We start from the raw sequence: 16,831 nt of genomic DNA, 5'->3' as shown, positions 1-16,831 counted from the left end.
GAATACCTCATCAGTTTCATTTAACAAGAAGGACATGATTTTCTGCAGTGGACAAAAAAAGAGAGATCAGTTTAAACAATAATCTTTATATTACTTTGAAACATAGCCAAAGAAAATAAATTAAATAAACTACTTATATCAATAATTTTTAAGAATCCAAGGTAACTTACATCTGTGTATAAGAAGTCACTGTTTGTAAGAATGAACGTTTTGCGGTTACTTTGCCTCATTCTGTGATGGAAAAAAGAAAAAAAAATTAATTGAAAACAAACAACAAAATTAGTAAACAACAATATTCCTTCAACAATATTTCTGCTCAACACTGACCTGAAGAAATATTGTCAAAAGAGTTAAGATAGGTTAAAAAAGTGAACATACCTAGTCAGTAATTTTGGTAGTTTAGGCTGCAAGAAACAAAGACAAATTTACAAATTAATGTGAAGTTTTAACTTTGTTTTGATACTAAAGGAATTAACAAATCATAACAAGCCCGGGAAAAGTTACCTGTGAGTGGGCACCATAAGCTTATAATGGCAACTGGAATCCTTTACACAGATACACAGCAAAAATACTACCAAGCAAAGGATTTGAAAACAATAGAACTAAATGATGTTTAACATTGGTTTGATACTCTTGGCAGTGAATTGAACCATTTATGACTATTCATCAACAAACAGAGGGGTTGACATTATATACAGACAGACCTCAGTCTAGCTTTTTCAACTTTTATTATGCAGGGATTTTTGATACAACTCCATACCAGTGATTTCAACTCTCATAGATTAAAGGATCTTATTTTTTCTTTGAGCTTAAAGAAGTAACTGAATGGAACAAAATTATATCAGTGCACTGACAGCAAATTAAGAACTGACCTCTTTAATAACATAAGTCTCAAGATTGTCTACAGTTAATTGCTTCAATGTGCCCTAAAAGAAAAATAAAATAAACAATTGCAAATCATGTCATAGTTGCCAGAGAGTGCTAAGATTAATCTCCACTACATCAATTTTTGTACATTAACATGATGAAACATGAATTAAATGGCTACATTTAGCCAACAGGTTTTTTGGTGTCCCATCATAGCAAATGCTGTGTAACCTGTGTTATCAGGCACTAAACTTCTTCCAAATTTCACTGTGCCTTTATCAACATAGGAGTATTCCCTGGGTAGGAACTGCAACATATTTTATGAGGAGAAACTTGTTAAAAATTCCATTGACAGGTAAACTTTCCTACAACAGCAGTGCAAATCCTTATGACACATAATTTTGTAATCTTGATGTTAACACATTGACAAAAGTCACCAACCTAAGGTCTCAAATTTGTGTGTCAGTTGTTATGTTACAAATTACCTTTAAGTGTACCCAGTCTACTGCTGCTCTGATGTCTTGATGAATGCTTTTGTAGGTCAAAAGCAACTGGTCAGAGCTAATTACACCATGATTTGTCCTGTGCAGGATGAAGTATTGGAGAAATGTATGAATTAACCCCATACTTATAACTTAATATCTAACAGTCTGGATAGAGAAATTCATAAAGTAAATGGTACTACTACAACAAAAATTTTTAAAACATTTCAACACTGCAACACAATAAGACCAGCATGTATGTGTATTTGATGGTTTTATACAGGGTTGATAGACATACAAATTTGTTTGTTTGTTGGCTAAAAAAAAAAAAGGTTATCATTTAGTTAATAAAATACATAATTATGTTGGTTTTTGTCTCACCGTTGATAACCAGGACAGTTGTCAAAGTAATCCACTAAACAGGCTAGCAAATGTGTTTCTGCCATTGATTACAGGGGAAAAAAGGAAAAATTAATTTTTGTCCAAGTACAGTTAAAACACTTTTAACCTGCACGGAGATATTGAATTGTCAGTATCACCGACTGAGTAACTTTCCAAATAAAGAAATTTGTTGTTACAATGTGAGTTCTTTAATTTAGATCAGTGTGTTAAATGATAAACATTCCATTTACCTGGCAAGTTGAACAATGTATTCAATATGAAATATCTTGAAGAGTCAGACTGTAGATAAAAGGAAAGTATTCATTACTGAATAACTTCAAATTCTCACAAATTTGGAAATTCTACAGAAAGCACATCAAGAAGTCAAAAAAAAGAAAAAAACCCTATCTCAAGCACTGCTAATATAAACTATTATTAATAACTTACATCTCTTTGGGGTCATTTAATATTAGATTGTATCCACATGTACATATCCTAAGTGTAGTCATGTACACATTTATCTTATGGCTCTAGCTCTTCAAGGGTGTGTAATTCAATTTTTCATGTAAAATTGAATGGTGATGGAAAACCATGATAACTTTGTGTGAACTAAGCAATAACTTTCCTTTAGAAAAATAGTTCTGTTCTTTTAATAGATGAATGCTTGAACACACTTATAGGTTGTACATGGGGCTAATAATAGAGGGTAGAAGGGATAGAAAAAAAATACAGCGGACACTGTAATAAAACTCATCATAAGTAACTAGCTTACAACCAAAGAAAATATTAAGTAATTTTTGTCAAAATTTGAGAAAAATTAAATGAACTAATTGATAGAAAATGTAAGTTAAATTACCTGGACAAACTTATTTGGGTACAATTTCCTCACTTCATAACTGTAAATACAAATTAAAAGAATCACTTTTGAAAAAAACAGAACTCTAAATCAGATATACATAAATTTGTAATACAGAGTAAACCAATCAAAAGGACAATTTGCATCGTATCAACTAAAATATAATTGTATGGATACATTTAGTGAAGGTGAATATACAAGTTGTATAGAGATGATTGAGTGTTAGAAAAAAATTGGTAAAAATTAAAAAGTGAATGTCAACATACCCACTTAAGAACTTAAAACCATGCACACAAACAAGAATGTTTCCATAGGTGTCAACCTACAAATCAAAGAAAACTCATTAGGATTATTTTTAAACTACTACAAGGATGAAATCATATGGTTCCCAGAGATGTCCAAGCCCACACCAACAAACAATATGTATAAGGAAATAGTTTTTTTCTGATTCCTTTCAGCCAAGTGAGAGTCATTGAAAGACATAACTATTATAAGAGGATGGCAAAAGGTTTACATGGTGTGTGATCAAGGCCAAAATTAATATGTGATCTATCAATTTTACAAAATGTTGAGCGTGATTTGTAAAAATTATGAACCATGTGTGGTGTGTGTGAGGTATGATTTACCTCCTCAAATATACATAACCATGATTTTTTTCTTTCAGTTGGTGATAAACTCAAGATTTTCCTGAAACCTTGCACACAAGAAGAGAAATTTGAAGTCAAATATTGTTTTAATTATATGTGACATCATAATTTTTCTAAATTTGTGTCTGAAACAGGATCAGGACCCCCCCCACCTTTGCCACCCTCTTATTAGGGCCTATTAACATTTAAAAATTTTATAACATTTCTTCTGCACCTCAAGATTTATTAGACATGCATGTCTATGAGCTTTAAGTATACATTTGACAAAATAAAAATTTGCTGGCTATTGCACATTTTTCTTGTGAAATGTCAGTACACCAGAGTCACACACCTTTAATAAATTTCCTAGCTCACAGTCAAAAAACAGACCCCTAGAAAAGAAAGATTAGAGCACATTTTCAAATGAAAATCAATAAATTTTGTTGTAAAATAAACTTCAGTTAACCATTTCATTTTTCTTTAACTACTGAAGGAAAACTCTATCTTTTCAGTAATTTCTGACTATTAAATGTAAGGCTCAATGAAAACATTTAATCTGTAATTAGGGAATGAATTAGGGAATGAATAGGAATTTTAAGAAAACATGAACTGTATAGTGTCTCTATTGAATGCTAATTAAAATACATACCTGACTGGGAAGGAATCACTGTATTCAAAGTCAAGTACATCCTAAATAAAAATAAAAATTTAGGGTGTTAAGGGTTAAAGGAGGATTAAGGGTATTTCTTTTTACACAGTACATTTGAGGGACAAAGCAACTACAACTTAGGGTGCCAAAACAAGAATTAGCAAATTAACAGCTATTCATAATTTCAAAGTCTTCCATCAGTTATTAATTATCAATCTTTGATAATTGTATAGTTTGTCACTCATTAAAAAACAAAACTTAGATGAAAATCAAAATACCTTTGGGTAGCCAATGGAGGCTAACCTTTCACAAATTAAATCAAAGGCTTTCTTTTCATAGACAGGGGATTTATACACTGCAAGAAATTTGAATTAAAAGTTAATCTGCATGTTTTATAATGACTACCAGTTGTATTGTACTCATAGTCATTTCATACCCAGTCATTTTGTACATGGCTTGGTTGTTTTGTACCAAAACTAATAAAGTAAGTTTTCCATGCAAGTATGTTTAAAGTAAGGTCTGTTTCTTATTGTCAATAGCAATATTACCAGCCTTAAATAAATTTTGTTAACATGGTGTCCATTTTGACATATGACCACCAAGTATGAAAAAGAGGCTTTTCAATTAAAAGTATCACGTTTTCCTTGTGCTAGGCAATTACTAAGTTGTTCTTGCTTTCTTTTTGCATGAATCGATCAGTGGTGTGGGTACAAATCAACCAGTACTTTGGGTACGAACCAATTCAAACATGGATATGAACCGACTGCATTTGGGTTTGAAACAACTATCTACAAAATGACTGTGGGAATGAAACCACCGGATGCCAATAGATTGGGCCTACCCACCTCAAAAGACATAAGCAAGTAGTAAATCATTGGTCCTCCAAAAAATTGTTCCAATTTTACCTTATAGCATGTAACAAACTGATCAAGTCATACCTGCTAGAGTATAGTCCATATCAAAGCCAAAGAATTTGATCTTGTCTAAACTAAGACTTCTATTCACAAAAACTCTGAAACAAAAGATTAGATTTTTGGGATAGGAAAATTGGCTAAATAGGGATATAACAATGGGGATGTTTGCAGTAAAAAGTTTTAACCATATTTCATGCTGTTGTAAAAGCATAAACAGAAAGTGACTACAATATAATGGAATCAAGAAAATTACATTTTCCTTAAATTGACTAAGACAGGGTCTATAATTAGCCACAGAATAAACAATATTGGGGTAGAGGTTCTGACAGGACAAATATTGACCTAATTTCCCCCTCCCCCTCCCCCTCCCCCCAACCACTGGTACTACTCTACCCTGGACAAATTGTATAATCCCAAACAATTCATAGTTACTTTAATTCCAGAATAAAGCCAGAACATGGAGAAACCTGTTTGCAGTATCTCTCTTGAATGCCTTTGAGCCATCAGGAGTGTCAATTCCCACAGAGTTTTGGTCAAATGGGTGAGAGGGGTAAGGCATCTTCAATTCTACGGCTTCCTTAGGAGCACTCTTGACCCTGCCTTCCTATATTGGGATAAAATCATCAGCCACAAAACAAATTATGTTGGAAGTAAATCAAGATGACATATTCATTGTTATTTCATTCTTCACCTTCCACATGCTCCCTGACTTTTTCTACCAATATTATTACTCTAATGATCTGTGGATTTCATTCATAATCGTTTGACTTTCTTAGGGATATTTGCAGTTAAGATCTGAAAATTTACTCTACTTTTACACCTAATTTAAAGTAAGTAAACATATAGGAACAACATCTACAGATGTGATAACCAAGATATGGAATAACACGGGAAAAGAACTCTGATCATATACACTGAGTAAACAAAACTTATGCACCTCACTCAAATAATTCATTAATATCAAATTTACACAGTGCCACATAAAAAAGATAGAGTCACAAAACTTTTTCAGCCAGTGTTGTTGATGGATGCCTCATGAACATTTTTCAGCAAATTATCCTTGTATCACAAAAAGTGACGTTGGTATGTCTTGTGCTAACTGTACTGCATTATTGATGTTAAGTTTATCTTTGTTTTCTTTTTGACCCCAAGATGGATGTATCAGGGTAGAAATATCATGGTCAAAACAACATTCCCCTTGATTAATATTCCACTGAAGAGCAAGAATCGTTTAACATGATAGTTACAGATATATATTAGATAACATTTCATTCTAGTTTGCAAATATTGATAAAGTAACTGTGTCGAGATGTAATAAAAAGGTTAATGAAAGCAACAAGCCTATCAATTCATTTACAAAAGATTTTTGGAGGTACTCAGTATCCACAGATGACTGATTTTTGTCATCCACATAAAATTTTTTAAAGTGAATCAGTTGTTATGATTATATTGAAGGTCCTTCAAGGTTCACTGTGCAGCATGTTGGGATTTCAGTGTAGAGAAGTACTGAATGATATAATGTACTTCCAAGAGTACTTCTTCTGCAAACTTGTCTGCACAATAGATAACATTAATACAAAATTGATCACTGAAGATTATACATTGAGAAAATGTTATACCCTTCATTGGAATTGAACATTAGAATGGTAAGCAAGCGAAACGCTACAAATTGTAAAGAAGCACTGTAGAAAAATCAGACTGGTAAAAATTGACAATCACCCTTATATAAAACATATAAACATCCTCCTTTTACCGGAAATTTTCTTTAGCTTGAAGTTTCGAAATGACCATGGTTCACTGGATGACAATAAAATTATGCAATTCGTCCCACGGTTTACAACTAGTCCATTACACAACGATTCCCTCTACACATAAATGTTTAACTAGAAACTCTTTACAGGAGGTGTACGAGTTAACTTGCGCGATTTTCGTCTCGAAATGATCGCCACAACCTCGAAAAGGGTTCTTATTCAAATGACCAGTATAAAAATTTAACCCAATTAAAAAAAAAAAAAAATATATATATATATATATATATATATATATATTGCCTTCAGTGATATGCATCTTTCGAAAAATTACTGAGCTACTTGTAAGACCCAATATATGACTGCTAAAATTGGAAAATTGTTCTTATAAATGTAAGTAAAAGCCAATAATTTCATTCAGCTGATAAGCGATTTCTTTAGCTTTGTCACGTCATCGCTGAGAGATGTACCAAGCGAGGAAAAAATCTTACCTTTGGTACCTTCAAATATTCAACATCGTTTGAATTCAGTTTATTCTCTGTATCCATTGCACCAAGGCCAAACGTTTCACAGGCTTCGTTTTTTAAATACTCGAAATTTGGACGATTAAATTTTGAAACCCTCAGAGAACAAAGAGAGTCTTCAAATAAACCCGTTGGCTCACCGAGAAATATCCAACAGATAACCAAAACAAGAATGTGATTGGTCAAAACTAACAATGGCAATGTGTTGTTTCGTGTAGTTTTCGACCTCACGCAACTTCCAGTTCACTCATGTGACTCGCGTTACATTACACTGAAATATGTCGAAAATTTCGCTTATTTCCCACAATTTCCAACGTTTCCTCATGTCCAAACGGAAAATATAGGGCAACAATCTAAACAATCATCTTGTCGATTTGAATCTCTTTTGATTCAATGACGAGAGCTAATGATATGTGCATCGTAAGCACGCGCTGAAAGACACTAGCTTCATTTGAGAGCATGATTCATTTTTACTTTGATGAATATGAGACATGCCTAAATATTCGACCTACAAACCTTCACTGTTGTTCATCAAATGAAAATTTACCTTTGATCTTTTCTAAAAGATAGAAATCAGCTTGCACAAGCACAAAACCCCAGCTCTCAGAATCTCTTCTAACTGAACTACAGACTATCTGCAGCGCTTGACAGTGAATTAATAAAATGTGATTTGATTGGTCGAAAAATTTTTTCCAGAATGTGACCTATCACAGAGAGCTCTTTTACGGAAGAGACCTAGGGGCAAGGTCAGACAAGAAACTAGTCGACTTGAGCAAATCTTTTAATAGTTATTTCACGGAAAACGTGTCCCAGGTAAGTGCTCCTCTATCGACGACGGATCATGACGCTTTCCCTGATCGTATCTTACTTTTCCTTCGAATGGTGTGTAATTTTGTGAAGCTGGATCACACTGTGATAGGTTAGTTGTTCTGCGTGACATCTTTTTCCTCGTTTATTTTTTTTTGTCTTGCTTTTTTGAGTCTTTTAATTTAGGTCTTCAAATCTCAGCACAATGAACACTTGTTTCCAGAGCTAAGCTATTTTCTTAGTCGACGTGGCCTGGGCACCAAATCCAATTTACATGAAACTTAGGTACATGGCGGAAGTTTTCCTGTAGCAAAGCACTTTCTGCTTCTCATTGACACAAGAAATAAGGTCAGTTGTTGGCTCGAGCTGTCTTGTATTTGTTAGATTATTTATGTAACCGAAGCGTACTTCTAAATTTAGTATTTCAGTGGACAGATTTAACTGATAAAAAAAACATTAGTGGTGTTTCTCGGTTGTTTATCGTTAGTGTGCAATATCATTTTCGACTAAACTGCGATGCATGGTCTCGGTAACGAGAGTATGTGTTTACATGATTGTGTTAACAGTGATATAATTTTAGTCGTAGCATTTTTCGCTGCGCAGAGTGAAGTAAATACGAACATTCTGCAAAAGTAGTTTGCAGGATCCGAGACTGAAGAAGTTTCTTTTCTGAGGATTACAAAATTAATCAGGGAACGTGAGAGTGGCAGGGCCAGGCTTCTGAAAAGTTCACCATAATATTTCCTGTTTTTCAACTTTATGTTAAGCTTATTTTTCGTCCAAACTCTCAGAGAGCAGACTTAAAATTTTCAGTTATCTTGGCTTAAATAAGAGTTTTCTGTTCCTCAAAGGGTTTGTTAAAAGTCCCAAATAGAGGTCAGTTGAAATATTTTTATCTGTAGAGGAGGAAAATGAAGAAAATTCTATCTTTATGTGTCTTTTTGTGTAGGAATGGTTGTTGTTTAGTTCAAATTTTTGTCTTTTTCCAGCCATGTATACCTTAATGCTCACTCTGGTCAAAAAAAGATGTTAAATGAACAGGGGTGAATGTAGTTTACTGCTTGAACTGATTCAGAGCCAAACACTTGTTGCATGTTGATACTTGCAGTTTTTTAAGCAATGCCATATCATCTTAATAGGACTTAAAACTCAATGTTCAAAGCTTTTCAAGCTTTCGTTTAATGAATGAACACATAGAGGTAAATACAGGGAAACACATTCGGAAAAACAGTAATGTACAGCTACAATTATTTAAACCCATGAAATTTTGATCATATACGTGATAAAATTACACCATATAAAATTATATAACCATACTTTTGATCTGTCAAGAGTGATAAAGATTTAAACAAAATAATAATTGATTTAGAGAAATACTGATAGTTTAATTGATCATCTCTTTACTGTTAGACAGTGATGTATTGGTAATTTTTATCAAAAATTAAATTTTGCCATTTCTAAGTGAATTTGATGGGGTGTACTGCTGAGCACTAACCCTGTTGTAGATAAAATCTGTTTATTTGGTTACCCTGTTTAAGGTACATGTATAATTGAGGATACTGCAAAATTTTTTATTTCCAAAGAAATTTTATAACTTAACACTGTCCTTGTTAGAAGTATTCTAGCAACTGGTCGTAGGATGAGGTATTCTTTGAAAATATTTGGATAATATTCATTTTTTATCTAAAAGAGTAAACATTGTCATAAAAAAATGCTGAGATATTTGAATTGTGCAATACTTAAGAAGAATAAATGACTAGCTCAGTGATCTAGGACCAAAAAGGACACACACTTTAACTATTAAATGCTCCTCCAAATGCTATTAATTATTTTCCACAAACTTTGACTATAAATCTTTCCTGTAACATGTTTTGAAAGATGACAAAGTTTGGGAAATTTGAACAATAATGATATTACTCAAAACTAAAAAAAAAATTCTTGAAGGTGATTGGTTATCACCAGCCCAATTTGAACGCTACTAGGACAGTGTAAACATCAGGCTGGTAATTGGACACTGCAATAGAACAGTTGACGTCATGCCTGTGTTAGTCAATAGTATGTGTCGTGTGTGCCATCTTTGGTTGCACATTTCGCTGAGTTAACAGTTGTTTTTTGTTAGTTTCTTTCTCAAATTTTGTCATAGTTTTGATTAATTGGTATCGGGACTTCATGTTGTCTAATTCTGTTTGTAATCATACTTGTGACCAACAATTGGACTCCTGCTTTTCAGTTGTCCATTTTGTTAATCACTCTTATGATTATAGACCAAATTGGATTCCAATGAGTCTGATTACCATTATGAATAAGGTTACAGGACTCACTGGAAGTTAACATGTTAATGATCACTTTTTTGTTTGGTTTCATTTGGGACTAACTCTCTATTTTTACTTAAGATATTTACAAGAAATGAACTCATATTGTTAGACACACTTACTTATATTAAGTGTTTCTAAAACATTTACTCAATACTCAAGACTGACTGAGAGATGAACATCTAAGTTTTTTACAGAGGAGAGATGAAATTTATCTGGTCCTAACATTCTGATGCTAAATGAGTCTGGGTAATTATTTGATGGATGATGGATGATGTCTTGTATGCTTACATTATATTCCTTAATAAATAATAGTATCTGTCTTAACTTCCATTGCTTTAAATAACATTTTTACAGTCATGTTAATCCTTCTTTAATCATATTTAGAGGTATCTAACAAAAGGGTACTTCACAATTAATTTTGGTAAACTTGGTTTACTTTGCTTATGGTGATCTACAATGAGTTTAGTAAGAGGTGAGAGTAAGAGATTATGTCTCTGCATTAAAATCTTTCAACCTTTTGTTAAAGAGATCAACTTGAGATTTATAGAAAGACTGAGAACATGCCCTTATAAGGGAAATCTTTGAGTCAGACTGTACCCTCTTCACTTGCCATAGGTTATTGATGGGTCTTTCTTTCTAATTTGATGTAGTTTATGATGAATTCTGCTTCCTTGTGGGTCATTTAATCAGGCATTATGAATTATCTTGTGCAGCCAGACATTTATTTATCTTCTCTGAGATCCTCACTTGGCTGTATTTGTTTCAGGAAGGGGAGCAATGGTAAATATATAAACCATCTTTGATTTAAGAGGTCAACTGAAGATTTGTGTCAGAAAAAGGGATGTCCTTTCCTTCACTTCCCTTAATTGCCATATTTTCATGTATGATATTTGCTTCTTGTGGATTTTGACTTTCAGCTGTTTGGCCAGATCCCATTTCAACTTCTGCCAAACAATCAACTGACTTTGCCAAGACCTCAATGTACTCCTAAAAGTTGCAAGGTATGATACATCATCAGTAAGTTTGTATATCATTTGAAGTTAAAATTACAATACAGTATAGTTTTTATCATTTCAATATTACTTTTTCCATGGTATTTTCTTAATTAAGCTTTTCCTTTGTTTAACTGCTTTCTAACCAAGCATCACATATGAGAACAAAAACATTAACAAGTGCCACATCTAGGATTGAGGAGCTTGGTTGGGAAATGTAACTAAAACACTGTTGAGAAATAGTTTTGTCTGAAAAGGCCTTGGAAATGTTTTCCCTTGAAACAATATTTTCCAGTTTGAAATAGTTGTACTTTTAAACTCAGATCATTGAAGTTTTTAAGAATGTAGATCAAGTTAGAGGGAGGGGAGATCTTATATTTTTCACATTCACACCTGGATTAGACAATGAATGATGTCTTGAGTTTGTCTTCACCTTACTCATAACACTCTTCCTCAGTGTCATCATCGCTAGGGTCAGTGTCATTGTCACCAAAATTATTGTGATTTGAGACATGGATGTTTGACTAAGATTATCATAGTTTCCCATTTTATTACCCTTTGTTTTGTAATCAATATAATTATTCTCTACATATCCATTCCCATAAAAAAAAGATTAAAACCAAGGTTAAAGTTAAACTAAAACACATTCATATTAAATACCTGAGATGATTCAGATGAGAGAAGTTCATCAAGCTGTTCAGTGAGCTCAAAAAATTCAGGACGGCTTTTAGCATTTTCACTCCAACATTTTACCATTATTTTATAACTAAAGGAGAAGATAAAAGCTCATTATAAACAAGATTTTATACAATATCATCAGTATAAGACAATAATGAAATCAAGACATCACAGTTATCAAAAGCCAAGTTACAAGATCTCTGTCTTGTGACAAAATGGATACCTCTCTAGGGTAGACACCCAAGGCAGGACCCACAGCCAAAACTATGAATGGCTTAATTAATTGCTCACTTTTTAGAAAAAGTGAATTTCAAATACAAAAGGGAGGTTGTTTGGATTATTCCAAAGTGCTCCATACATTCTGTAACAAGCTGTGCAAACTGTATCACTTGATCATGTGACATAATTAGTGTTTAGTTTAATAGTTCTATAAGAATGATTCTGAGTTTTAAATCTCGGAATAGGTATGTATCAAACTCACATATTATCAGGACAGTTAATTGGACATTCCATTCGGTATCCATTTTTAAGTATTGTAAACAGCCTTTCAACAGGAATTCCAGGATAAGGTGTCCCACCTAGACAAAGTAAAGTTAAGAGTTAAGATTCAAAACAGGGTTAAGATTAAAAGCAAATTCTCATATATTGTGGTTAAAAAAATGCTGAAATACTGGCCAAAGTTCAGAGAGGTTTTGGATAATGTTCTTACGTATTTTATACCTACCAAGGGTGAATATCTCCCACAAAATGATCCCAAATGACCAACTGAAGAAAAAAAATAGTCACAAAAATAAATCAGAGTGCACAGTTGTAGGACTAGGCCCTCTGCTACCATCAATAAAATGGGTACATTTGTATGTTAAATTTAATTGGTGAATTGAAAAAAATAGGTAAATTGAAAAAAAATTGTCACAAAAATAAATCAGAGTGCACAGTTGTAGGACTAGGCCCTCTGCTACCATCAATAAAAAGGGTACATTTGTATGTTAAATTCAATAGGTGAACTGAAACAAAATGAAAAAAAAAATGAATGAATGTCATACAAATGACAAGAGGAAAAAATTTAAATAATTTATCAAAAAAAAAAATAGATATATATTCCATGAACCAAGTATCTTACACATCAGTCTTGACTGTATACTGTTGGTCAAACAGTGCCTCTATTGCCAGCCATTTTACTGGAAGACGTCCCTGAAATAGAGATGAATTAAGTTGCATTTTTGAATATTTTTTCCATAACTGATCAAGCATAGTAACTACAATGAAAACTAATTGCATAAATTATAATTATGCATGATGAAAAAACAATCAATGTTTACTAAATGTTAATCAGGTAAAGTTAGTTTTGGTTTTAAAACACAATTTAGTCTCAGACTGAAAGTTTGTAATTCATGCGAGTCCTATGATAGCAAAATGCGTAGCATAAAAATGCACAATTTGTCATACACTAGTCAAAGACCCTTTTTCAATAGTATAAATCTTGTGTGATTTCTTATCACTGTAAATAGCTTATCAAGACGTACGGCACAAGACTATTGCTTCTATCTGTTTAAGCCTTCTGTGGAAAATATAACAACACTTACATGAGTTGTTCTCCTGTAATAATCTGTGTTGCCCAGATTTCTAGACAATCCAAAGTCTGCTATTTTAATGACAAAGTCTTCAGCAATTAAAACGTTCCTTGCAGCTAGGTCCCTGTGTATACACTACAGAGTAGTTTGAGGGAAATGAACACCAAAAAAATGTTATTAATATTTCCTGGCATTATTAAGCAAAAGGCCGATGTGTTTATGCCTTTAACTGAGTTTTGACAATATTCTTGTGTACTGGTAGTATATAATACTCTGACTAATTTATTGTGGTTGTGTCAAACTAAGATGATTTTCTTTTTTCTTAAAATCCATTTTTTAAATGGATGCCTTAACACATCAGGGAAGAAACAATTTAGTTTACAAAGGTTCTAGGATAGAATAGTTCTATATTAGTTTTAGGTGAATGAGCCTAAGAAGCCTAACAGTTAATCTAAGATATTCTTTCCTTGTTTGGAAGCTAGTAATTGTTGTAATCAACTGTTGTGAATGCTTTCTTCTGTTCAAGTGAAAAAAAAAACTACAGAGAATTAAAAAAATAGTTGAAATTACCTTAAAATTAACAAATTGTGTAACAGTCAACAATCATAGTTACAAGGAGTTTCAAAACAATTACATGGATGATTTTTAATGACTAGTTACCTTTTTTGAAGACAGGTAACTCATTCCTCTAGCTATTTGATATGCAATTGATAACAAATCCCTAAGTGTTAACTGAGCTGTAGTCTTTCCATTGATGTCTGTCAGAGAGGGTCGATTATCACGAAGAAAGTCACGCAAGTTTCCATGTGGACAATACTCAACAATGAGATATAGGGGACCTAAAAGAATGAAATCTCAAATTGGCTACAAAATCACACAATCAGGAAACAATAATTGATCACAGTTTTCATTTAATTTATTATTGGCATACATGTAATATCTAAAAAGTTAAATTTAGCATTTTCCTTCTTGATTTTATAGCTATTGTTTTTACCACAGCTCTCTCCATTTTCTTAATAACCCTCTACATGTAGCTGTGCAGTCAGGTAGAAATGAAATAATTGTGATGTTTGTGATAATTATTTGATAAAGATGCAGGATGCATAATTTGAATCTTATGATTTTAAGACTTGAGATTGTTTCCCAAATTAATTTGATTTAGATTTTTGATTTTCTTCTTTCTTGAACCATGATACATGGACAGTTACCATTACCTTGTACAGTGCAGGCCCCAAGAAAGTTCACTATGTTCTTATGACTTCCTATTTCCTTCATAGTTTCCATTTCAGAGATCAGATCAGACAACTCAGCATCAGTGGCATTTTCTATGAAACAAAGAGTTACACAGTTCAAACAAGTTATATGATTTTACCGCAACTTGGTCTAAAGATTATTTTCAAAGCTCATCAGAAATCATCCAGCAGAAGTTTCAATTAGTTTCCTTTTGTTTTCAAGGCAAACTTTAAATTTTTTAACAACAGTGAATGGACCACCTGTTCATTTAGTCATGAAAATTTCAGTAAATCTGTAAAGTTTTCTGATAATCCATTAATGAATATTAAAACTAACTACCAACCTTTCAGCATCTTTACAGCAACAGTACAAGGTGTAGAAGTATTTGGCAGTTGAAAAGCTTCTGCCTTTGCAACATAACCAAATGCGCCTTCCCCAGCTAGATCCTTTATAAAAAGCATTTCTCTAGGAACCTCCCATTTTTCATCCAATGGATATTCAAATAAATCTGAAATAGATAACCATCAAAAATTGTGGTTGAAATTAGGCTTGAAGTACTTTTCTAGATTAGATTATGAAAATAATAGCAAGTATGGTGGATCTTCTTGTGAGCATGAAGACAACCAGTATGCAGTAACAACATTCATTGCAGTGTAAAGGAATGACCTTAAAGGTTGTTTGGTTAGACCACCTTGGAGTTACTTCTAACTCCACCCCTGTTGCATATGTTTCCACTGCTGAGGCATTATAATGGGTGCCTGATTGTCTGCTTGTGGGACTTATGATTTGGTTCAAAGGATGCCACTCATGTGAGGGGTAGATCTTTAGGAATGGTTGTGCTCGGTTAAGGTTCCTGAGCAACCCTGCTAAGGCTCAGCACACCTGAAAAGTCTCAACAAAACCACCTTTAACATAATGGTATTAAAAAAATAGGTATACCATCTGCATATGTTACTACAGTTCCTCCAGATGCTGATGATGATAGCTGCGATCTGTAACTACTGTTTCTCTTGTGTATCAAGGGTAAAAGTGAGTCTCTTTGTGTGGATGCTATTAGGAGCCCATTCCGAAATTTAACTGATAAGGGAGGTGTACCATCAATCTGTTCTTCTGGTGAGTCAGGTTCGTGGAGGATTATTGGCAATCCTTGATTTTTTGGTTCTTTTTGTCTCCATTTAAAGAAAAAGACAACCACAGCCAATAGAATAACACCTACAAATGCTCCTATGCAACCCACAATGACTTTTATACGCTGGGTTGCCATGCTTTGACTTGTAGACTGTGTTGTAAGAGTCCTGGAATCAACAGTTTTTGGTGTGCTAGTAGTATGAACTGCTGGAAACAGTGAAATAAAAAATGGTGTTTACTTTATGTTAACAATAAATGATTTTTGTCGTAATAATTTATAAGAATTAAATATGATAAACATCCTTAAAATTTCATTCTCTCATGCCCCTATCAGCAAACACTTTGGCATTCTCATTCTCTGTAAGGATCAACCTCCATTGCTTTTATTAGCAAGATTGAAGGTTTAGGGTTATATAACCATTTGCAATCAGAAAAGAACAAAATCCTTGTATTTAACAAAACGTGTACTACATACCATTATAATACCAAAAACAACTCAACCAACCTGGATCCAAAGTTGTGTTAAGACTAAGCAAGGCACTTTGGTAAACTCTTCCATAAGAGTTGCATACAACACAGGAATACAATCCCACATCAGTTTCCGTGACATTGTGAATAGTTAGGTATGAATACAAAACAACTCAACCAACCTGGATCCAAAGTTGTGTTAAGACTAAGCAAGGCACTTTGGTAAACTCTTCCATAAAGGTTGCATACAACACAGGAATACAATCCCACATCAGTTTCTGTGACATTGTGAATAGTTAGGTATGAAACATGTAAGTTTTCCTTGTCGTCAGGTTTGATACTGTATTTTGAGTTTGAAACAATGCTTGTGAAATTTCCAAAATCAACATCAAGTTTATCTGCAGATGGTGTGTTCTTCCATTTTATCCAGTCAATGTGGGGGACAGTTGCCAAACTGGCTGCATTGTTTGTTTGTAAGCATGTAAATTTTGCCAGACCATTGACTCTGACGCTGATGTTAAATAGCTCCTCTTGTGAAATGCTTGGTACTAAATGGCTAAATGTACCTATAAGAGAGTATAATTTGATTAGT

General features: G+C 33.2%; 2 protein-coding genes and 1 long non-coding RNA gene across 5 annotated transcripts in view; 1 reads left to right on the top strand and 2 right to left on the bottom strand.

Annotated features, from left to right (window-relative positions):
• Window positions 1-7,708, bottom strand: part of LOC131784049 (cytosolic purine 5'-nucleotidase) — a 24,723-nt gene extending 17,015 nt beyond the window's left edge. Inside the window, exons 1-15 of one of the 2 annotated variants that reach the window (XM_059100829.2) lie at window positions 7,595-7,708; window positions 5,243-5,379; window positions 4,800-4,873; window positions 4,140-4,216; window positions 3,862-3,902; window positions 3,565-3,604; window positions 2,853-2,908; window positions 2,587-2,626; window positions 1,982-2,030; window positions 1,731-1,788; window positions 1,353-1,449; window positions 873-926; window positions 379-404; window positions 171-231; window positions 7-42 (exon numbers count right to left, since the gene is read on the bottom strand). In XM_059100829.2, the coding sequence (XP_058956812.1) occupies window positions 7-42; window positions 171-231; window positions 379-404; window positions 873-926; window positions 1,353-1,449; window positions 1,731-1,788; window positions 1,982-2,030; window positions 2,587-2,626; window positions 2,853-2,908; window positions 3,565-3,604; window positions 3,862-3,902; window positions 4,140-4,216; window positions 4,800-4,873; window positions 5,243-5,334 (801 nt within the window). In that variant the 5' untranslated portion in view covers window positions 5,335-5,379; window positions 7,595-7,708. Of the gene's footprint in view, window positions 1-6; window positions 43-170; window positions 232-378; window positions 405-872; window positions 927-1,352; window positions 1,450-1,730; window positions 1,789-1,981; window positions 2,031-2,586; window positions 2,627-2,852; window positions 2,909-3,564; window positions 3,605-3,861; window positions 3,903-4,139; window positions 4,217-4,799; window positions 4,874-5,242; window positions 5,380-7,014; window positions 7,188-7,594 lie in introns of those variants that run through there. The other variant, XM_059100828.2, reaches the window with a different exon arrangement.
• A 174-nt stretch (window positions 7,709-7,882) lies between these two features.
• The window catches only part of LOC136277722 (uncharacterized), a 17,489-nt gene continuing 8,540 nt past the window's right edge, over window positions 7,883-16,831 (top strand). For both annotated transcript variants that reach the window (XR_010716009.1, XR_010716008.1), the window contains exons 1-2: window positions 7,883-8,202; window positions 11,087-11,170. This is a non-coding gene — a long non-coding RNA (uncharacterized lncRNA). The remainder of the gene's footprint in view (window positions 8,203-11,086; window positions 11,171-16,831) is intronic.
• Window positions 10,870-16,831, bottom strand: part of LOC131784052 (fibroblast growth factor receptor 3) — a 10,642-nt gene continuing 4,680 nt past the window's right edge. Inside the window, exons 4-14 of the mRNA XM_066160283.1 lie at window positions 16,422-16,805; window positions 15,583-15,975; window positions 14,987-15,151; window positions 14,625-14,735; window positions 14,071-14,249; window positions 13,423-13,545; window positions 12,960-13,030; window positions 12,564-12,604; window positions 12,321-12,417; window positions 11,822-11,927; window positions 10,870-11,156 (exon numbers count right to left, since the gene is read on the bottom strand). Of these exons, the coding sequence (XP_066016380.1) occupies window positions 10,974-11,156; window positions 11,822-11,927; window positions 12,321-12,417; window positions 12,564-12,604; window positions 12,960-13,030; window positions 13,423-13,545; window positions 14,071-14,249; window positions 14,625-14,735; window positions 14,987-15,151; window positions 15,583-15,975; window positions 16,422-16,805 (1,853 nt within the window). The 3' untranslated portion in view covers window positions 10,870-10,973. The remainder of the gene's footprint in view (window positions 11,157-11,821; window positions 11,928-12,320; window positions 12,418-12,563; window positions 12,605-12,959; window positions 13,031-13,422; window positions 13,546-14,070; window positions 14,250-14,624; window positions 14,736-14,986; window positions 15,152-15,582; window positions 15,976-16,421; window positions 16,806-16,831) is intronic.

The sequence above is a fragment of the Pocillopora verrucosa genome, chromosome 1 (assembly GCF_036669915.1).
Source record: "Pocillopora verrucosa isolate sample1 chromosome 1, ASM3666991v2, whole genome shotgun sequence".
NCBI lineage: Eukaryota > Metazoa > Cnidaria > Anthozoa > Scleractinia > Pocilloporidae > Pocillopora > Pocillopora verrucosa.
The sequence above is the reverse complement of the archived record's forward strand: the minus strand, read 5'-3'. Positions and strand labels throughout refer to the sequence as shown.